This window comes from Brugia malayi (assembly GCF_000002995.4).
Source record: "Brugia malayi strain FR3 genome assembly, contig: Bm_v4_Chr1_scaffold_001, whole genome shotgun sequence".
Taxonomy (NCBI): Eukaryota; Metazoa; Nematoda; class Chromadorea; order Rhabditida; family Onchocercidae; genus Brugia; species Brugia malayi.
The window spans coordinates 3,040,918-3,064,258 of record NW_025062475.1 but is presented as its reverse complement, the minus strand read 5'-3'; the positions used below and the strand labels follow the sequence as shown (position 1 = coordinate 3,064,258).

Here is a 23,341-nt window from a genome sequence, read left to right as displayed (position 1 = left end):
CGAAACAATGCCACAAACACCAACTTAATTACATTTTTATATATCAAAACAATGTACATAAAGCAGCAGTGCATAAGTAAGTATAAATCTAAAGAATTATTTCTGGATATCACATGAAAAAAAAAAAAAAAAAAACAATGCATATGTCATACATATAATACATCAATTATTGAAACATGATGAAAGGGAAAAAATATAAATATTTAATCCCATTTCATTCCATCGAAATTATATGCATAATAGCAAAACACAACTGACATTCGAAAATTGATATTCATGTAAAATTCACTTCCGACAAAGCCATTCGCACAGCAATCAAATCTTTGCTACCCGGGTTCTCGGTAACTAATTGCTTTAATTTCTCCATGTAAGTATCAATATTCTGCGAGGTTGGATATTCTCCTACAAAATAATAATTGACCAAGAACAATACTACAGAAGAATACTAATTCAAAAATGAAAAATAACGACCAAACTATTTCTACAGATCTTCCGATCATTGTTATAATGTTCGCGAAATAAGATAAATTTGAAAAAATTCGAACCTGATGAATTATCAACTAAAGTGGTGGAAACTTTTACTACTAATAATCAAAGTTTACCATCAACAGAAACATATGCTAGAGCGTCAACCAAAAGTTTTGTCCATCGCTGTTTTATTTTCGTAGACCAGTGCGATGTTCCAGATTGATGTCCATGTACTAATTTCATCCTCTCTGACAGTCTACAAAATTTGGATTTCTAAAACTTTGCTAGATGCGAAAACCAACAATCAAAAAGATCGAGCCATATCAATGTAAACGGTTCATGTCAGTTTCATTCTCAATTATGTAGAACAGAAGTCATGTTTCATCAAAACCATCCACTCATATGCGATATCAAATCTCCTTGATTAGGTTAAATATATTTGTGCTTACCAGTGCAATGAACCTTAAGGAACAAAATTATAAGCTCACTTTGCAATGTCAGCTTTGAGGAGATCTTTTTCTTCTTGTAGAGCACTCACCATTTTCCTCAACTTTTTGCATTTACTTTCCTGGTCTAGAAAGAAAACTGATTTGAAAACAAATTGATATATATTATATAGCTCTATGGTCTAGAAAATATTAAATATATAATGCATATAAACAACATTAAGTAACGAAAAATAAGGTTAATAGCCCAAGTAATACATAAACAAATGCTTATTCATTTAATAAAATTTAATAAAATGTCATTGTGGCTATAACCTCGAAAATTTTCTAATAGAACAGTTAAATATGGAACTTTTGTTGTCAATTTCAGTTAAAATTTAATCAGACATTTTGGGCCATACTTTTATTGTATGCAAGAAATTCCTTGCTGAATATTGGAATGTCACCCGCAACAACTGCTTCATTTTTGTCTTCTTCCTCAAAAGCAAAATCTATTTTCACAATCGAAAAATTACTTCTAAAATCCTAATTATTCCTCAAAACAAAAAAGTTCTTTTGAAAACTAAGTAAGTCAAGAAGAGATTTACCTCATCATCATCGGATTTCACATCGCTTTTGCGCTTCTTCAATTCCAACATCCTTTGCTTCATCAATCCTTCTTTTTTAACTGAAATTCGATTTCCTTTCAAGTTGAAAGTTCATTTCGCATATCAGAACGAAATAATTTCTAAGTACTGATTCGCTTCATTCTAATTCACGAAAACATTTGGAAGAATGACCTCGCGTATATAGTGGTTGGAAAAGAATTCTCTGTTTACTACCCTATTTATCGCTAAGAATACATGAAATTTAGAACCAGATAAGCACTGAATTATGAAATCACATTTAGTAACCCGGATTACACACTTTTTACAAAACGATAGTTATGATAATAATGAGAAAGAAAAGCGGATTAAATTATTGAAGAATAGAAAACCAAAAAAAGTAAACCAAAGAAAGTCTGCAGTAGAGGAAAAATTAGCAAACCTTTGAACTGATTATAAGCTTCTGTTTTTTTGTATTCTTCCATAGCTTTCTCATATTCCGCATGTTCCTTAGCTGATTTGTCAACATAGAACTAAGGAAGAATAAATACTGTTGATACCAACGTAACTTCAAATTATTATATTGAATAAAATCAAAGCCAACCTTTTTTTGATCATCCGGTAAAACTTTCCATTGCTTTCCAATATCAGCAAGAAAACTACGCTGACGCAGCGCTTCATGGCTACCAGACTCTGCTAATTCTTTTCTGCGTGCACTGGATTCAAAAATTTTCATCATTTTGTGCGCTTATTTTCTTATTTTCTACTTTTCTACATATTACGTCTACGATATCACTATCAGCAATATAACATTTTTCCATATTGCTTTGATAGTAATATTTCATTCAGTATAAATGAATGCAGAAAGGGCAACACACTTAACAAAATGAACATAAGCGGTACGAGGTCGTTTTGGAGCATTTTCATCGACATAGACAATCCTTTTCTTCTGACGTTTATTTTTCGCTGATAACTTATGTGCCGTTTCGGACATTTGATAACTGCTAAAAGAAAGTAAGATATAACCATAAATATAACTTCTATTTATTGGTAGCAACAATCTAATATATTAATAATACTAAAATTTAGTTGTATTTCTAATTATATCAGAAAAATGAATTTATAAATTACACGTGAATGTCTTTTATCATACAAAAATATTCCGTATGATAAAGACCAAATATAAGAGATATACTAAATAAGTAATGCTAGATGAACAATATGACAAACACAGATACAATGTAAATAAAAAATTTAACAATCAAATATAGAATCTTTCCTATATATTACGGCCATCATTGAAAATTTCAAATCCCATTCAAAATTTATCTTAGAGATACTGGAATTGGAGACTGGAAGAAGAGATATTGAAGAATATTTCATGTTTGATATTATTAAACATTTATGAAGAAATTATTTATTTATATATATATATATATATATATATGTATATAGATCTAACAGAAATGCTATCCTATCTATCCTCTGAGATGTGAGACTTTCAATTCGAATAAACTGAAGACAGATTGGAAAATGTTAAGGACAAAAAAAAAGAGATGGAAGAATCAATTGGAGCCTATTTCTTCATCATAACAAACAATCGTGTCACTGATTCTTTAGCTAGTTAATTAATTGTCGTCCTTAATTTGCAGATGAGTCGAAGCCCACCCATTTCCACCTTGAAGTACATATATATTTTGTCCTCAACAGTAAGATGGAAATTCATAGTGGCAGTATTTAGTGAGATATATGATCATTTGGCCAAAGTTTATTTCAATTAATTCATTTATTTCAAGAGATATACGTTCTTCATACAAACATATATGCATGCTTACGTATGCAAATGCACATTTTATGTGCTGTAATTTCATTTGAATTGAAAAAGAATACACACACATACATACATACATACATACATACATACATACACACACACACACACATACACACACACATACACACACACACATACATACACCACATCCACACGTACAATGGTGAAAATATAAAAAGAGACACCATTTCAAAAGGTATATGTAGAATGATTCAAGTTAAATATACTCACTCTCTTTCGCTTTATCACTGCCAAATGCTGTTGCAGTAACTTATCGAATTGTTCTAATATCTAAAAAGAAGAGGCCTTATATGAAATACAGCACTTAACATATAAAAATGATTCAAGTTTTGTTTCACTACATGTAACAAAAGTTATAGACAAACATTTTGAAAACAGAAAGGCAGAAGCCAGATTGTTAATACAGAGATAATGTGTAGCACATATTTTGAAATGTAGAAATGAAATTTCTGGCACAGAATGAAAGAAGGCATAAGAATGCATAAGATTGCAATTTTTTGAAATATCAAGAGTTGAATTAAAGATGCTCCATATTTTTTAAGTTTTCAAAACCATTGACAATTAAAAGATTTTGCAAGCTCTTTGAAAAATATTAGGGTTGAGCTAGTTGAGCAGGGTTTAGGTCTCTCAAATTTGAAAAGATATACAATTCAACAAACTGAAATTAATACAGCGTCCAATATAGAAATGAAATAAATGAGAACCCGTTGCTAGTAACATATAAACAATATTTCTGAAACAAAATTCTTTACAACAAATCAATCACAATCATCGCTGAGATGACAAATAACAATGTACAAATAAAGTTTACAGTTATAAGAAATGGAATTAGTGCTGATAAAAGCAATTGTATGAAATTATTGGATCACTAATGTGATGTAGCAATTATCATGGTATATGTATAACATGGAACCGTTGCCGAACCGATCTCAAAGAATTTCAAAATTTTTCTTAGCAAACTTAATAGAATTGCTAACTAGCAAGCAAAGAATGAGTGACATAATACTTAAGGCTTAGGAATATCTCAAGAATGTTTTCCAAAAAAACTATTTACCAAAAGAAAAAAAAAAAAAAAGAAAAAGGAAAAAAAAATACAATAAATAGGCAACTAGAAAAGGACACTTCAACCAAATATTTATGGCTTTTCATTTTCTTTCGGCAATAACGATACGGCACCTGCCTGTAAACAAGTAAACAAGAAATTTTAAAATCAACGTCATAATTTTTTTTTAAAACTTTCAATATTCGAGCAATAACGATAGTTTAATGCATGGCAATAAAACAATGCATCGAAAACCTAATTCAGATTAATCATCTGAGACCTATTTCATAATTTCCTTATCTTAAAACTAACATCCGTTAGACGGTCAACAGTTCCACTTGAAATCTATGGCAATGTTTTTGAGGCTCTTTTGGAAATTCTGAACAGTGTTCAATCATAAATCTATACCGATGAATCATTTCAATACTTTGATCTGTTGAATTAAGCATCAAAATCGAAATTCTACGCATTTCGATTTTAAATCCTTATAACACCAGGATAATAGAATTATAAGAAACCTGTACAAGTAATGTTGGCTGTCCTTTTCTTCGTATTCGATACTGTGTTGGAAGCTGTGATGCTCCAGAACTGCCGGATAACACTGACATATGTTCTTCAGAAACACGCGAGCGTTGTCGTTCCATTGCAGCACGACCTATAATCGTAAAAATATAGCGAACTACTAACCAGTGAAATATAGTGGATGACTTCCTCTAGAAGCTTCATTTTTTCAATTTTAATGAATCAGTGTACTAATGCAGTATTACAAAATCTTGATTACCAGCACGGGTACGTGGTGTTCTCCTTGGCGTCCTTCTTTCTGTTCCTTCTAAATATCCTGCTTCTAGTATCTTCTCAATTTCATCCACAACACCCAAATCCTGTTTTCCTGAAATATTTTTAAACAATAAAGTTTAGAAAGTAATTGAAGCCGAACTTCCTAAAACAAGAAATTGCAGTCGAATACTAAATAAACACCTCACAATTCTCAAAAAAAAAAAAAAATTTATAGAGTCACAGTGCTCATCTACTGGATTACCCTAAATTCTAGTGTCCTATTAAACACTTCTGTAATAAAGCCATTGTCAATTAATGAAGAAATTAAAATTGGAATTTACTACTGTAAGAATTTGAAAGAATTTACTACTGTAAAAAAGTCCAAAAACTCCAGTAATTTTTAAAAAGAACTACTTTAGTATGAACTACTCAAATAATTCAGACACAAGTACGCTAGAAGATCCAATGATAAGATATTCAGCGTATAGCCGTATGATCTCCGTTAACAGCCACGTACCTTCGTCAATCGTATTGATTGCTATTTTAAGAGCGGGATGATTATTCCATTATTTAAGTATGCTGTACAGGTAAGATGACAATGTTACATTCACTTACAAACCTATTTTGATAATAATATATATATATATATATATATATATATATATATATATATATATATATATATATAAACCTGTTTTCAGGATCCCTTCGATTGCCACAGTGCGATTCAGTGGAGATGCTGCAACTCCTGGTTGCAAGGGCTTTAATGGTAGTCTTTTCTTCCTTTGTTCCTCACGTTCTTTTACTTCACGCATTTTCTCCATGTCATGAATTACTTTCTAAATGAATAAAATATAAAGAGAAGGTGAATATTAATTCAATTCATTTCTTACTTCTTACTGTTCAGATTTTTTGGATTTTTACATGTGAAGTGATCATTTTTATATGTGCAGGTCGAGTCTGTGTTTTGGAATTGCATAAATTTCCAATTTCAACACTCTACCCTTACCTCGTAATCTTCTTTAAACAATTTCAAGTCACTAAAAAATGTTTCCATGTTGTATTTTTTCGGGTCAAATGAATAATATTTCCTCAAAGACTCCCATTTTGCGTTCATCGTGTTATACATCTGCAAATTACTTCATATTTAAATGCCATTAAAATCCTAGTGAAATAGAACTGTAACCGATATTCAGATATCTCACCCACAATATTCAAAATATTTACTGATGTTTATATTCGAAACTTTTAAATAAACTAACTTTTTCTACAATTTCGCATTCTGTTTTTGCCTTTGATAAGAACGGACCCATTTTTTCAGGGAACAAATCATTTTCTGCTTGCCTGACAAACGTCTTCAGCTGATTCTCGACCTGTAAAGCACCACAATCGATTAACACACAGCAACTGTGAAGTTTTTGATGTTTCTCATTCAACTACATATTAAAACATAAGATAATCTAAAGCAATGAGGTACTTTTTCAATTCAATTACTGAATGTAGCAATCAACTGGATTCATTTAAAAAAAAAAAAAAAAAAATCAAGACTGCATAAAAATCACTTTATTGAGAGCATTTTTTAGAGCGTTAACGCCTTTAGCTACTTCGTCCGCATTGACGCGTGAAGCTTTATCAACATGGAGGAATTCATCTTTCGGAAAGTTTGCATATAGACCATTCGCTTCGGTAGACATACAACTTACGAGGTAGTGCAAAAGTGACTCACTATTGTTTACATCTTTCGTACCACTTAACTGTAAATAAAATTGTGTTAAATCACAAAAAAACAACCTCCCGAAATTGGGTCAGAAGTTTGTTTCACTGTGATTTCTGATTACATATGAAGTATTCCGCAACATTTCAAAACATTCAAAAGTAATCATTTAATACCTTTTTCAATACACTCATTTCAAATCCGAATATGTCCTTATATGTTTTCGATGAGTGTCCCATGTAATTTCCAACCAAAAGAACCATTTCTAGAAACATCTTGAAGCCATTTGACATCCGAACTTCATCGCATGCTTCTATCACAGCAGATATTGTCTGAAATAGTCATGACAAAGTAATATCAGCAACCATTTTATAAAAATATATTTTGTGTTACTAAACTTATGCAGCGAATAATGCATTTGAAGACAGTATTAAAGAAATGGAATATATACGAAAAATAATCTTACACCGAAATATTGAACGATATCACAAATACACAAACCGGTTTTGTATTAAAGAAATGGAATATATACGAAAAATAATCTTACACCGAAATATTGAACGATATCACAAATACACAAACCGGTTTTAAATCGCTAAGAGTTTTATCAAATTCGAGCATGAAAATCATAGAATCCAATCTTGCAGACAATCCTTTTATTGAAGCTAGTGTTGCAGCAAACTAGAAAAGTTAAATTAAAAAGAGTCAAAACATTGAAAAGATTAAACCCAAAAATTTTTAATTTGTTTTAAATATGAAATTGTCTGTAAATTACCACCTGTTCACCTTCAGGCATCTCATTGAATTTGTTACCAGCTAAATCCTGAAGTTTCTTCAACGTATCAGTTGGTGGCAAAGCATTTCTCAGCTGTTGCATTGTTCCCGAAGATATTACTCGATCATCAATTTCCAACAAAATCCGTTTCCATTCCTCTAGCGGTATCTTCTGTGATCCTTGCAAAATGGCTGGAAAAGAGAATTCGTTGCATAAAAAAAACTTTCCAGTTAGTAATTATTCCATTTAAAAGATCTTAATCTAGAAACAAAAAAATGCTGGAAATTGAATTTTAAATACCAAGAGTTTGCAAAATTTTTTCGTCTTGTATGACGAGTGGTTTACGGACTTTCTTCTTCGGCAAACTCCTTCCACTTGCTGTTGAATCAGACTCAGCAGTGATACTTTGTCGACTAGAAATAAACCATTATGTAAACAATTCAAGATGATTTCTAGACTACAAGTTTCTCACACTCTAACTGCCTCATAAAATTAATTGCATAGCGATTATCATCATTATAAATTGAGATCTTCATCTTTTATTTATGAGTCTCAGCATTTATACATTAAAAAATTATTTTTCATACTGAAACAATAAGTATATCTGAATATACTGCAGAAACAACTATTAAAATTTTTATTCCTAATGAAGCTGAAAAATTCTACTTCGCTGCAAATTTTTTTTTCAGTGTTTCAAACAATCGTTCATTCGCGAATTTCTCTTCCGCTGTTTGCGCCCAAAAAGAGTCTTTACTGATTTCTTTGGGTTTGATCTGAAAAAAAAAAAAAAAAAGGAAAAACTTGGCACACAGAATAAAAACCAAGTACAACTTGTCCCATTTTTCATATGAAATCAGGAATACTTGAGAGACTTACCGTTGCTGAGCTCCATGGAATTTTTTTCATTGCCACATTGACTTCACGACGCGGTTTTTTCTTTAGATATTCCGGTAGTTCAGGACTTACCACTTTATTCAAGAGTCCAGGTGGTGGCAGTCCAGGTGGACCTTGTCCACCTAGCAATAGCGGTGGCGGTGGTGGTGGTGGTGGTGGTGGTGGTGGAGGACAACTTCCTGTAAAAATTATCATTGTATATTTCTGAAAGTTTATAAGAAATTTTACTTCAAAAAAGCTGAAAATTTAAAATAAAAATTACCAGACGGTGGAAGAGATGGAGGCAAAGGTGGAGGTGGAGGTGGAGGTGGCGGTGGTGGTGGAGGAGCAATTTGGTGGCCAGGTGCTGGAGGTGGACTTCCTGTTACGACATTTAACTTATCTAATACTTCGGCATAGGTATCTGGTGGCGGTAAACGGCTTGTTGGTGGAGGAAGTGGTGCATTTGGATCATTTATCTGAAAAAATAAGAAGACACATAGTTTGAATTTAAAATTGAACCCAACAAAACCCAAAATATACAAAGGCTCACAAAGATCTTACATGCTTTCTGAGCTGCTCTGCCTCATTAGCAAACTCTTCCATCCTTCTGTAATATTGGCTCAATTTGGCTAAGGCTTCATTTTTTGCTTGCGTAGCTATTTCCACACGTTTATTAGCCTGCCTTCCTTCTTCGCCATCTTCCAACGTGTCTGAAAGCAATTGATCAATTTAACCTGAGAATTATATTAAATATGTCTTTTTGAATATGAAAAATAAGTTGAAGACTCATGAATTTAAGAACAATAAGATATAAAAAAAAGTCTACTGACCAAGAAAATGGGTGATATCTTGAGTAAATTCGAATTTCCCACGGAAATCGGGATCCACACATGTTTTCGGCAGAACGATTTCTGAGATGCAATTCTCAATCAGTCGAAAATACTCCGTCCTGTCGAAATAATATATATCTAACATTTGATAATAAATAAAGCATTTAAGATTTAACCCAAGACCTTCCTGAATCGAAATTTATTTGTTTGGTAAGTTTTCACCTCACGCCAATGTCGTCGGTTACTAGAAGAAGATGTTGTAGAATGCTCAAAAATGGTCCTTCAGCTCTAGTGTTCTTTACACCAGCTAGCAAAATGCTATAGCAGCAGTCCGGCTCTTCATATTCACCTTTTCTGAAATATATTACTGTTAAATGATTCAATATTTTATATTCTATAAAGTACTGCATATTTTATAAACAATGATGTATTGCCGATGCAGGATTCCTTCATTAATTGAGTAAAATAAGTCACGTATAAGTAAATAAATTCATTTTTTGGTGACTCCTTTCAAAATGACACAATTAATGGCACTATAAGAATAACGAACATTTGTTCAAATCGATTTACAAGTTCAGCAAAGTCAGCTTCTTTGATCCGACAGAAATTATCATACTGCTTCTTGATTGCTTCCAGAGTGCAACTTTCCAAAAACTGTAAACATAAAGTGTCCTAGTGGAAGCTCTAATGCACAAAACGGAATACTGATTCAGCAGCTAAAGTCATTTCCAACTAATTTCATTACCAAAAACTCTCAGAATTCTTGACTTCCTTAATTTGATCCATAAGTACTTAATTTCTTGATGATATTCTTCTCCCTACTAAGACCTTTACTTATGTGGATACAAAAGAAAATTTCTGATCACATTGCTTTGGGGGAAATAATCTCAAAGCATCATTTCCATATGTAATTGACATCGCTGACGAAGAAAATATCAGTGAAGTATGAAATTCAATAATATATTAGCTATTTGAATCTAATTAAATCAAAATTTGAATAAAATTAAATCTGACTTGAACGCAATCGTACATTCCAGCACGCATGAATTCACTTCTCCAATGCATCCGAATTTGCCAGGCACCTTCAGCGGACGCACGACCTTCCTCAGTAGTTGTATCATCTGGTTCCGGCACATCCAGCATTACATTTACCAATGTCATAGCTTTCTTCTAAAATCACTGATCAGCTTATATGGATTTTATTTGTTAATGCTATCTTTTGCAATTATTTCGTACAAAAAAGTTCAAAAGAAAAAAAACTATCCGAATTAAATTATAACTAACCACTACATCGAGGCGATTCGACTTATTCAGACAGCTAACAATGCAGCTAAACCTGTCGCATTTTCGTAATCGAGCTTCTTCGGTTAAGGCTTGTAAGAGCGTTTCACGTCTGCAAATCCAAAATATTCTTTACATCATATAAAATGAATGAGGCTTATATTTCTTTAAACTTGATTTTACAACTAACAGAAACCCGAAACTGAAAGAATCAAGAATTTTTAGACGTCATATCATGCAGATTTTGACACTATTATGTAGTTTCTTTTATTTGTTTAATCTAGAATTAATTTTGCTATTTCGAAAATAGCCTACCCTTTGAGTTCAAATTTGTCATCATTAACAAAAGCCACGACGCCCAAGAGACTCACTGTTACAAATTTCAGTGAATCCCAATGATCCAAAGATGGCTTTCCAGAAGCCACGGAAAGTATTCCAACCAAACATGAAAACATTTTCGATTGACGTCTAAAGCACATTTCCATTCCAGGCTTAAAAGAATATGCAAAATCAGTTTGACGAGATAAGGAAGCTAATGAAACTTCTACTTAACATTTAAAAATCTGACTTATAATCATAAAAACTAATAGGTCAAATTAGCATAAAATTTCAAAACTTTCTTGTCTTTTTTCTAAATACTAATTAAAAAAATTTATTATATTTTTAAATACTCACCCATGTATTGACAACGGATTTCAAACATTTGACACTGTCATGCAATTGCAAAGCATATTCTTCTTCCCGTTCAGAATTTTCTGATAACCGTAGGGATTCGATAAGATTATACATTATGTGGAATAATAACTGAAGACCACCTTGATTGCCGAACTATAAAAACATATGAAAAGAAAAGAAAATATACATTGCTTGTCAGCATAACTAATCTAATCTACAAAGGAAATGAACTTTTGCTAGTTATTTAAAATAAGCGACCAAACTTTAATTATTATAATTTTTTGACTTTGACAACCTATACCGAGTAATCGGTTTTTTTTTTTTTTAAGCTCACTTTTCTGTCAATCGTTCTTTATTCATTTGTAAAAACAAGCAGAAAATCTCAATTTTCTTCATTTTTTTTTTTCTTTTTTAAGATATGAAGCTAAAGTTAGAGTGTCATCCATCACAAAGTTATAATCAGCCAATTTTTGTTACAAATTTATTGGAATCAATATTATTACACAATACCTCTTTAATCCAATCCACTTTCTGAACACTAAGCTGGACTTTCAAGTCTTTCAATACATCCTTCATCAGCCTAGCTTCTTCTCCCGATACCAACATTCTTTCAACACGTCGAATCAGATCAATCGGTCGCTGAAAAAATTTTCTCACATTATTTCATGAATTTGGAGCTAATTTGCAAAGAATTTGCTTGGAGCTCTTTTATTCGGCCATTCTAATTTATTTTAATGTAAAACAGACTATTGAACAATTCAAGAAAGAACCTTGGAATTCTCTTGAGTAGCCATATTAAGTCGCTGAGATTGACAAACCATCTGTCGTTTCTTTTCCATATCATTATCTGCTAATAAGGCACGAAATTTCTCATCTTTTATATTCATTTGTTTCTGAAATTTAACTGAAAATTAACAGATGTCCGTATACAATTATGCTTGCTGCAAATTCCTCTAGTTAAACTATTAAACTATCCTCAATTTTCAAAGTTTCCAAAAAAATTTTCTTCTGAGCTTTTATTATCAGTTCAAAGTGAGCAGTCATGCTTCGTTAAAAAAAAAAGTCTTTGAAAGCATTATTAAAAACTCATCTATTGGTTAAAAGTTAAAAATGCATCTCACAAGCAATTCAGCAAATGCGGCATTAACTTGATCATCATTCATCCGATTAACTTCATAATAATTAGGTTCCATTACTGCTCTACTTGTTTCCGGTAAGCTTGTACAATCCGTTTCTGGCTAAAACATGATACTAATATTTAAGAAATTAAAAAATGACATAACACTGATAATGATAATCGTATACTTTTTTCTTCATCTGCTAATAATCAGCAAAGCAAAAACCACACTGAGAGCTATACTATAAATTAAAATCGAAAAATTCACAAGTTTTGATGATTAAAGATTTAGTTCGAAGTATCATAAAATTAATTTCTAACGTTGTTGTGAAAAAAAATATGGCGAAAGAAAGCAAAATATACATATCCTCATGTACTGAAACTTAAAATTTCAGTGATGTGTCCAATAAACAAGTTTTTTATAGAAAGTTTAAATTTAAAATCTCCCGCTTAATCCTGTCAATTAAATATGTCACATCTGTGATGTGTGACAATCTTCACTTTGTGTTGCTGAACTGCTTGCAAACTCAGCAAACTTTTCTCTTACTTTTTCTCTAACACTCTACCACTCAACAAAATGAAACCGAACAGAAATTAAAAACTTAAATTATCAAGAATTCAAATGAGAAAGAAAAAACGTCACTTGATTCTTTTAATTTCAAAATTTCAGAATAAAAAAGTTTGTATAATCATATTTGATGTGAACTGGAAGATTTTCTTATTGAGTTATAATCCATAACAAATTTTTATGATTAAATAAGTGAGAAAATAAAAAAGAAATCGAACCAATGATCGAATTGATAAACTAGAGAAGACATGATGATGATGGTGATGGTGACCATTTTCTGGCCGGAAACTTCGCAAACTTCCGCTATCCTTCCCTTTATACTTCTTTGATCCGAACATAATCGAATCAATCTGTAATATTTTTACATTTAAAACAATAATATATTTTACATTTAAAAATATACAAATATACAAAAACAACTTTATTTTTATTCATATCTCAGAATTTAAATGAAAAGAAATAATTTTTAAATATCCATAAGTTAAACTATTACCACCAATTATTTCCTTATCTAAAAATTAGAAAATGATAAGTAAACTATCTCAATCATCATCATCATCATCTAACCTAATATAATTATTAATCCTTATTAGGATGTGAATTATTTCATGTTGTTAGTAAGAATTAGAACAATAGGACAAGTTCATCATTTTGATTTTCAAATAAAAAATCCGCCGTGAACTTTAACCTCTCTGTTTATATGTACTGACTTCAAGAGTATTTTACTCCACGGACAACAAATGACAGAAATAGCAATTTTGTATTTGAAATTAGGAAGGAAAGTGAATTTCTCTCTCTCTCTCCCTCCCTCCCTCCTTCCCTCTTTCTTCTCCTTTCTTTTCTTTCTCTCTCTGCTTGAGGACAATGAAAGTGGGAAGGTCACACAGGATGGTATCACGATGCTTCCTCTGGATCTACACACACTTACCAGTGACCCTGAGAACCACAAAGGATAGATATTGTCATCGCTAATTCCTACACTTACTCTTCTGACCTTTTTTTTTCTCCTCTTTCTCTCCCTCTTTCTCTCCCTCTCTCTCTCTCTCTCTTAGCTATCAGTAAAATTATATGTAAACATTGAATTTTAAGCATGGAATTATGATTAGATACCAAGTATTATATGTAAATAATATTGTATTAAAATCGAATCATTTGAAAGTATTATCAGTAATTGGAAGTTCTTAGTGATAAATAAGAAATATCAATGATATCAGTTTGAGATTTAGAAAAGACGATGAAATGATAAGAATTAAAGAAAGAATATAAAAGATAAGCATAATTCTTAAAAAGTCATCTCAAAATCTATTAAAATTTAATAAATTTGTATGTTTTGTTTTTTTTTTTTTTAATATGTATTTTTGTTTTTCTTAATTTTTTCTTAATTATATTCCTTAATTTTTATTTTCAATATTTTTTATTTTTTATTCTAATTCTTTCAATGTTCAATGATTATAAATAACTGACTGTTAATGAAATAACTGTTAAACAATTAAGAAGATAAAATGAATAGCAAACAATGAAATAATGATAAAATTTTTTGGAATATAAAATTAATTAATATGCAAAATTTAATAGCATATAAACAAATTAATTTTATATAAACATTAATGTGTACAAACAAATTAATTACAAATTTTTTTCATCAATTTAAAATATTTTCATATCATACATTATTAATGTCTGTTCAAAATTACAACTTTTTTTATAGATTAAATGAAATATTATTTAGTTACTACGATGGTACTACAATTATTACAATTTATTCTTTGCTTATAATTACAAATATGCTATGCTTTGCAATGATCATAGTAATTTTATATAAATTTTCAATTTTGGAAAAGTATAAATCATAAATATGAAAAAAGAAAAAAAATTTGATAATGAAGTAAACTGAAATATCATTGCAACAATAATTTTGATTATCAAAAATGGAAAGGTTAATTACAAAAAGATGAGTGTAATACTTAATTACTAATTACTCATTCATTTCATCTTACTTTTTAAAAAAGAAAAGAAAGAAAAACAAACCTATCTTTCTATACAAAAAAAAATTCTTTTTTTTTTTTAATCAAATTTTAACCTTTTTGATTTTTTCATTCATTTGAAAATGTACTATTAAAGAAATGTTATCAATTTCTCATATTTTATTAATGAATTTTTAATCTTTTTCGAGAACAATTAATGCATGAAAATTTTCCATAAAATTGAATAGATCAAATTTCATGGACGGATTATTCTCTTCGATTTTCAATTTATTTATTGCTAAATTTTTTATTTATGAAAACTTTTTTAAATTTTTGTTTTTTTATTGATTATGCTTTAAATATATTTATTAAAATAGTAAATTTCTCATGGATGATAATTCTCTGAAATTATCGCTTACTTTCCATAACTTTTTCAGTAATGCAAAATTCAACACTTCAATAATTTTATTTCTTGAATATTCTTTTAATTTTTCCGATTAGTATAAATTTGATAAATAAATTTGTAGTCTTTTAATTATTGAAAAGAGATTCATGCCAGTATGCTTATTATTATTATTATTTTTTGATTAGTATAAATGTGGTATATTTTTACGTGCGCATTTAAATACCATTAAAATTTCAAAACTTCCATTAGCAATCTTTGTTCTTTTATCCTTTTCTATTGATCAATTAAATTTTCAATTTCATATTATCTGGCATATTTTTAGCTTTAAATTTTAAATGATAATCACTTCTATCATTTTGATATGAGAAATGATATTTGCTATAGTTTTTCATATCTATCGTTAAATTACTTATTTGCAATTAACTTATATTAACCACCCAAATTTTCAATTGTCAAATCAATCATTCATTTCAATAACAATGTTATTTTACAGAATAATTCTTCTACACGAATTGAATTATATCATAAATGCTATATGAAATATGATTTCATCTAATAATAGCATTAGAATTAGATAGAATATATTGTTGTCACCGATATGTCTCTTTTATTCTCTGTTTTGCGCGCCGAATAAAAAATGAACAATGTCACTTTTAGAATGTCTTTTCAATCAAACGACAAAAAAAACCTACCTACTGCACAAAAATTATTTATTTCTCACAATTTGAAATTTCAAATATACATACATACACATACACATACATACACACATACACACACACACACACACACACACACACACACATGCACACATACAAATACATTCATTCACATATAAAAATAATCCTATTTTGATTGAAAGTATTATTTTACATCTTTCCCAATCATTGTCAACATTCACTACGTCGTGAATGCATTACACATGCATGCATGCATGCATCATGTATGCATGTATACATACTAATAAATGCAAATAATACCGCCATTTCTATTAACATTCCATGTCCCTCTATTTGTCACACAATAAACGCTCATTTGTCATTCATATTTATACACATTTACATTATGTTAAATTTATAATTTTCAATTTTAAAATTTCAATCAAATTGTTAAGTGTTATTATTAAAATTTGTAAGAGTTTTTTTTTTTTTCTTTATTCTATGACAAAAATTAATGAGAAATATTAGGTAATAAATGAAGATAATATAAATTGTAACTCAAAAATTTCCTCTAATGATACTACAATAACACATGCAATCAACATTTATCACTAAATGTTGATAAGCTAACATGAAATCATCTAAGATTAGCTCTTCTTAATTTTTCATTTTTCATTTAACAATTGAACAACAATCATTAGTTTCTTTGATAAATTAGAAAAGTACAATGAATATATTGCTTTTAGTTAAAATATTATTTCCTATTCGTATCCAATATTAGCGCTTCAAAATTTAAACTGTGACATTTGAAGATGCTAAAATGATCAAATAAATTTTCAGACGAATTTGCAATCGTTTAAGTTTTAAATTTTAAATTATAATACAAAATATCATTTGTTGAGGAAAATTTTTTTTTCTTTCTTTGTAACGCAATAAATTTAGTAAGATTACTAGCTTCAATACTTTCATTTATGCTCTAAAATTTTAAATTTAACTATAAACGCATATTTTCTCATTTCAAAATAATATACCTGAACAAATGAATGATAAAATGAATAATATTTAAGTGTGAACAACTGTTTTATGCCTTCCTTTTTCATTTCTAATTTTTTGAAAACAAAACAATCAACAAAATTCCATTTTAAAATTTAAAAATGTATATAATAAAAATATGGTAAACTGAAAAAATTAGAAAGTTTGTAAATTATTTAATAATTAGCACATGCTAATTTGCAAAAAAAAAAAGGAGAAATAGAAATAAGTAAACTATTATCTTATAATTGGAATGAAATTATTCATATCCATGAATAACGACAAAAAAAAAAAATGATGTTTTAAACTCATACGAATTGTATTTGTAAATATAAGAAGAGAGCTGTGAGATGAATCAAAATGATTCCTTTATGGCGCAACTCATTAAAGTGCGCAAAAAATGGATCTAAATTTCAGATGAAAAAATATTTCCTTTTAGTATGTATGAATATATTTCATTGATAATGAGCCATTTTAGAAAAAGAAAAAAGAAAGAAACTTGTATTTTTTAATGAGAAATTTTCGAATTATCAAAGAATTCAAGATAAAGAATAAAAAGCGATTTGTTTTAGGTGACATTCACGATAGCTCAAAAATGTCGAAAGTTATTTACATCAAAAGATGATATTAATCCAATTTTACCATTTTTTCAATGAATGAAACTAATAGATTATCCTGGAATTAAAATTCAGTAACAGTAATGTAAGCTTATATATTACAATTATTTTGCATTCTATTTAAGAAGGATTCTGATGCAAAAGTAGAAGTAATGATGTAATTGTAAAAATAAAAGTAATGATAAAATTAATAAAAAAAAGTAAATTTAGAAGAGAGAAAACTGAGAAATTTAACATACCTTATGACCAAAAACCATTAAATTCGTAGATTCAGCCTTTCCTTTCTTAATTTTTCTTGAATCTTCCATTTTCTCCAACGAATCGTCTGGATTCTTAATCATTTCATCAGTGATATTCAATGAATCTGGTGTTACTTGCAAAGCTTCCGGATCAATATCAGAAACTAAGTTTTCCGTAAGTGTAGAATTAAATGACTGATCATTAAGTAAGATTTTTTGCTGATCAGAACCAGAAATTACATCTGTTACAGTGTTTTCTAGGAGCGATGAGTTAATATTATCTTCAGAATGCGGAATAGATTCTGTAGCAGATCCGGTTGATTTGATAAGTTCAGCTGGAAGTATCACTGAGCCTAACGATTCTGTAGATGTTAACGAAGTTTTACTGGAATGAATTGAGGATATTTGTGTTAATTCTGATGGTAAATTCTTTGAAATAGCAATTTCGGAACGTTTTTTGCTAAATGCTGCATGCTTCCAGAAACCGGTTATAGCTTCATAGAATTTATTTTTCGATTGTGTTACTTCACAGCTATTTAATTCTTCAGTATCTTTTAATAATTCAATACCACAGGTAACTTTCGATTCATTTGTTGGCAAATTTTCCACAATTCGTGAATTCATAGTTGCAGCAAGTTCATTGCTATCGATTCGCTTATTATTTTCTTCTGGAATTTTTGCAGAACATACCATTTCGATGACATTATTCATAAGTGTCAACTTTTCTCGGACTGTATCATTTAAGATGACAGGATTATCCGAGACAAAATTCTCATCAATCTTTTGCTCTGATTCAGTAATATATGTATCAGATTTTGATAAATTTATCCCATCTATTTTTGTCTCAAATTCTTCCCCTTTCGATTTCTTTATGTTTTCATTCTTTTCCTTGACTTCTTGTAATTCAGGTTGCTCAGTTCTTTCCGAAAATATGCTATTTCCGGTATTATCATCCTCATTGCTAACACTACAATCATTCAATTCAATTCTTATATTCGAATCCTGAATGCTATTGCTATTTAATTGTTCAGTAGTTCTTTCAATTGAATTATCTTCTATTTTCATACTAATGTTATCCATATTCTTATTTTTTTCTGCTAATTCTTCATCCAAATTATCTGATTTTTCATGAATTAAAAAATCCTCCTTCAATGTTTCAATATTTGACATTTCTGAACTTTGTTCTCTCGAAATTTCTATGCTTTGTACATTTGTCACAGCATCCATTTTCAATTTATCTTGCTCATTTGCATACACAATACAAACATCCGACAAATTGCTTCTCTCAAAATTTGTTGTTTCAGTTATTGTCGAATTGTTCACAACATTAGAATCTTTGATATCGTTTGCTTCATCATATATTTCGATTAAATTTAATTTGAAATTATTTTCATCCATTTTTCTTTCCTGAACTCTTCCAGAACATATTACTTCATTCTTGCAATTATTTTCTTCCAATTTTTCTCCATATAAAAAATTTCCCACATCCTTATCATTTGATGAAATTGTAAGTATCGAATAGGAATTATTTTCTTGATGCAATTTTGTATTTTCAATTTGCTGTTGATTATCATTATCAGCACAACTGTTTATTAACATAGAAAGCAAGTTATCAACTTCTTCCATTAATTTACTTTCATCTTTTTCCATTTCATTATCATTTTGTTTAGCTCTTCCTTCTCTTTCTTTTTCTCCTTCTTCTTCTTCGATATTTTCTCTTTTCGTTTTTTGATTTCGAACAGTTGTGCTACAGTTGTTTCTCATTGAATTCAAGTCTTCTTCCTCTTCTTTTTCAACATTTAAAATAGACTTTTCCTTTTCACTCTTTCCCATCTTTTTTTTTTCTTTACCATAAATTCAACAAAAAAAGAAAAAAAAAAGGGTACGCAGAAATCGAAATCAATAAATAGCGTTATTCTTTAGTTTGTATTTCCTTTTCAGAAATTGTTGAGATTCACATTACCTGTGTATAACGAAATTTGAGAAATATTCTTTTTGAATAGAATTTAGACGTTGAATGAGTGATATATTCACAGTAATATCAAAATAAATCTGCAATTAAGAATTCATTAAAATATACTATCAAAAAAAAAAAAAAAACTAATAATATGGAATTGAAAATTTACTATACGACGATAATAAATGATATTATTATCAATTATCTATAAATGCATTCTTTAAATATCATTCAGTTTTGCTATTACAATCAAATTCAACTTTATAAATTAATACCGAAAACAAAAAGAAAAAAAAAAAGGTGAAATTAAAATTAAATTAATTGAATTACATCTGCAAACATATCAAAATGAGACAAATATGTTTATAATGAAAGTATTAATTACACATAAAAAGTGGTATAGTTACGACGAAACTGCACTGCATTGCATGTTAGAGTGATTGTGAAGGAAAAGGGAAATGAATCAAACAGGTGAGAAGATGACAGTTCATTCATTCATTCAGTTCAATTCAGTTCATTCATTCAATTCAATTCAATTCAATTCAGTTCATTCAGTTCAATTCGGTTCATTCATTCATTCAATTTAGTTCATTCATTCAATTCAATTCATTTTCATTCATTCCAGTTGATAATCATGCGGTAAATTTATGTGCAAATAGAAGAAGAGAGTGATTTATTGTATAGATACAATGTCATTTATATTATTGATTTCAAGAGAGAGAGAGAGAGAGAGAGAGGGAGAGAGAGAGAGAGAGAAATTGAAATCTTCTGTTACGGCCAGGTGATAAAGTGATAAGAGTAATCAGTGAATACAAAATTATCTCTTTCTTCTTTTTTGTTTTCATTTTTTTGTAACGGAAAATTTATTGGGAAGTAAAAAAAGAAAGGGAAAAAAAATGAGAGAAAAAAATTTTAGCAACTATTTCACCAGAAAAGGATGCTTGGCTTACCCATCCATCCATTCAATCATTCATTCAGTTCTTTAAGCAAGAGAGAGAAAAGGAATTCGAGAGTTATAAGTGATAGGGATGTAAAGACCTGAGAAAGATCATTGATATATGGTTCAACGAGAGAGAAAAGAGAGACAGAGAGAGAGAGAGAGGGAGAAAGATGAAAAATGAAGAATTGATGGAATGATTTGAGATGACTTCAGGACGGAAAACTGAAATAAATGCATATAAACGGAATAAAAAAGAACTTTCACATTTAAGCAATAAAATTTTATGTAAAGATTATCTGTAAAAGATTATTTCAATTTTTGAAATTTTAAAACTTACAAACAAATTGTTAAATCAATAGTAAACATATATTATGATCATTTGCTATAATAGATAGTGAATGATAATTGTCAAGGACATAGTGATTACAACTTCTGCAATATTATATTGAAGAATTGTGCATGAATGATTGCATAAATCTTTTGAAGTAAACATTGACAATTTGATCTATTTAAACAAAATCTCTTATCAAATACTTAAGTACAAACAGTAAATAATTTAAATTAAATGATTATTAATCATAAATTTTATTAAATCTTTTTGATATGAAATAAAAATGAAAAAAATGAAAACGTTGATTGACTGCAAATCATTCAATATTGTTTGAATGATATCACATGCATTTCTCTTTATGTTTATATTAAACTATTTGAAATCAAATATATTTGTGCTTTCTAAATAAATAATTTTGTTCCTGAAAAAAAAAAAAAAGATTTTTTTTCGGGAAATATTTATTATGAAACAAGTTTAAAATGAAATAAAATTATGTAAAAGTGCAACAAATGAAGAGGAAAACGATAAAATGTTTTCATTTTTTTTCTGAGAAAAATTTAAAAAAAAGTGATAGAAGGCTTAGCTTAGAAAAAATATGAATCATATTTTTATTTTTGAAAATTAAAAATTTTATACTTTCTATTATGAAACTTAAGAACATGCAGACAAAATTATGCTGTGGGTAAAAAAAAAAACGCTTTGCCAGGAAAAAAATGTTGGATGCAACCATTTTTTTCTGCATTTATTGGAAACCTGTCCAATAATTCATATTATGACCATTAATTTTAATATTATATTTTGTGAATTTAAATAAATTTAAAGGGTACTGTTCCGATTTTTGCATTTCAAATCATTTTGCTTATTTTATAATACTTTTAAAATTAAAAGATTGAAAAAAGTGTAGGCAAATTCATGGTGAGAAAAATGGGATATACAAAAACAGCAAATTTAAGAGTTGTTTGCTGATTAACAGATGGAACAATTCTATGCTAAAAAATAAAAATGATGAGCTAAAGCAATCATATATGTGATTAGAGATTCTTGAAAATTTTCCATTTTATTTTCAAATTTAATCCAAATTCTTCTAAAAAAAGAAAAAAAAAATGAAGAAGTTTAATGATTCTTTTTGTAGAAAAAAAGACGATATTTCAAAATTCAAACCGCAAACTAAATTTTAAATTTGATAAAGAGTAAACTTTCAGAATTTCAAATTTTTACGTACACTCTAAATTAACTGAGCAGAGAAAAACTTTAAAGAAACTTTAAAGAAACCTAATAAAAATAACCGGAGAGTTCAACAAACAATCACAATTAATGAAATAATTCAGCTACTTAAAATATTCCAACTAATTTTTCAGTGATAGGATAGGATTTTTTTTTTTGGATTATTTAAGTAATTTACTTCCAATTATTACAAAATATTGCAGTAATGAGTAATTACTTAAGTGATCATACTATACGATATCAAATATTTTTAGAAATGTTTTTTTTCGGCAAATGATTGCTTATCTTAGATTTGTGAAATGACCGACCATTCGATGGCTTTAAGAACAATGCATGAAAGGTGCGATGAGCAATAAAACATTTACTAAAATTCTTTCCAATGATTTAATATGAATTGATATAATCTTCAATATATTCTTGTCTGTTTGAAAATTGACATTTCATTCATTTATTGTTATTTTGAAAATTTTTCATTGTGTCAAGCACATATAAGCAGCATTTAGTTGCATAGAAAAAAGAAAAGATTTAAAAAAAAATGATCAGTCAAACTAATCATTTAGTTACCGGTTTTTCTTTTCTAGATAGAAAATAATATTACAATTTGACATTAAAATTTGCAATGTCCAAAATTTCTCTTTTTTTTAGATTTAATTACAAATCAATTTAATAAAAGTTTATTATCAAGTTCTTATCAAAAATTATTCCCTTGCAAATATTTCGTTTAGAAACACATTCGATACAAAATTTAATGGGCCATTTTTATTGGTTAATAATTATTGGTCAAATAAATTTTAAATAGTTTTAAACAATTTACTGCAATTTAAAAATATCATAAAGATTGTTTAATTGTTATTTAGTTAATCTGTGACAGTGAGAACTAAGACTGAAGGAAAGATGAATTATTCTCAACGCCTCAAAACTTTCCGCAAAACGAAACAAAATTTGCTCCCAAGTGCCATCAACT

General features: G+C 28.9%; 2 protein-coding genes across 7 annotated transcripts; both read right to left on the bottom strand.

Moving 5' to 3' along the window:
• Nucleotides 1–274: 274 nt before the first annotated feature.
• On the bottom strand, nt 275–2,492 carry Bma-hmg-20 (HMG box family protein; the record flags this gene model as incomplete). 2 transcript variants are annotated; one of them, XM_001893329.2, is made up of 8 exons in its annotated part: nt 275–402; nt 603–724; nt 957–1,041; nt 1,316–1,391; nt 1,502–1,581; nt 1,941–2,031; nt 2,103–2,214; nt 2,377–2,492. In XM_001893329.2, 8 exons carry the CDS (start codon nt 2,490–2,492, stop codon nt 275–277), a joined length of 810 nt encoding a protein of 269 aa, XP_001893364.1. The 2 variants fall into 2 exon arrangements, with proteins under 2 accessions (XP_001893364.1, XP_042932317.1); XM_043076383.1 differs by lacking the exon at nt 2,377–2,492 and having other exon boundaries at nt 2,103–2,237.
• Nucleotides 2,493–4,488: 1,996 nt separating this feature from the next.
• Nucleotides 4,489–19,758, bottom strand: Bma-cyk-1 (Uncharacterized protein; the record flags this gene model as incomplete). Of its 5 annotated transcripts, XM_043076378.1 has the most annotated exons (27): nt 4,489–4,533; nt 4,914–5,050; nt 5,177–5,284; nt 5,864–6,011; nt 6,182–6,301; nt 6,435–6,545; nt 6,735–6,926; nt 7,063–7,218; nt 7,469–7,567; nt 7,665–7,852; nt 7,962–8,074; nt 8,328–8,434; nt 8,538–8,734; nt 8,818–9,013; nt 9,099–9,247; nt 9,368–9,486; nt 9,590–9,721; nt 9,918–10,021; nt 10,382–10,537; nt 10,652–10,760; nt 10,964–11,139; nt 11,324–11,476; nt 11,834–11,962; nt 12,094–12,216; nt 12,445–12,561; nt 13,227–13,358; nt 17,926–19,758. In XM_043076378.1, the coding sequence occupies 27 exons, from the start codon at nt 19,756–19,758 to the stop codon at nt 4,489–4,491; spliced, it is 5,349 nt and encodes a 1,782-aa protein (XP_042932312.1). The 5 variants fall into 5 exon arrangements, with proteins under 5 accessions (XP_042932312.1, XP_042932313.1, XP_042932314.1 ...); XM_043076379.1 differs by lacking the exon at nt 6,182–6,301; XM_043076380.1 differs by lacking the exon at nt 17,926–19,758 and having other exon boundaries at nt 13,227–13,346.
• Nucleotides 19,759–23,341: the final 3,583 nt, after the last annotated feature.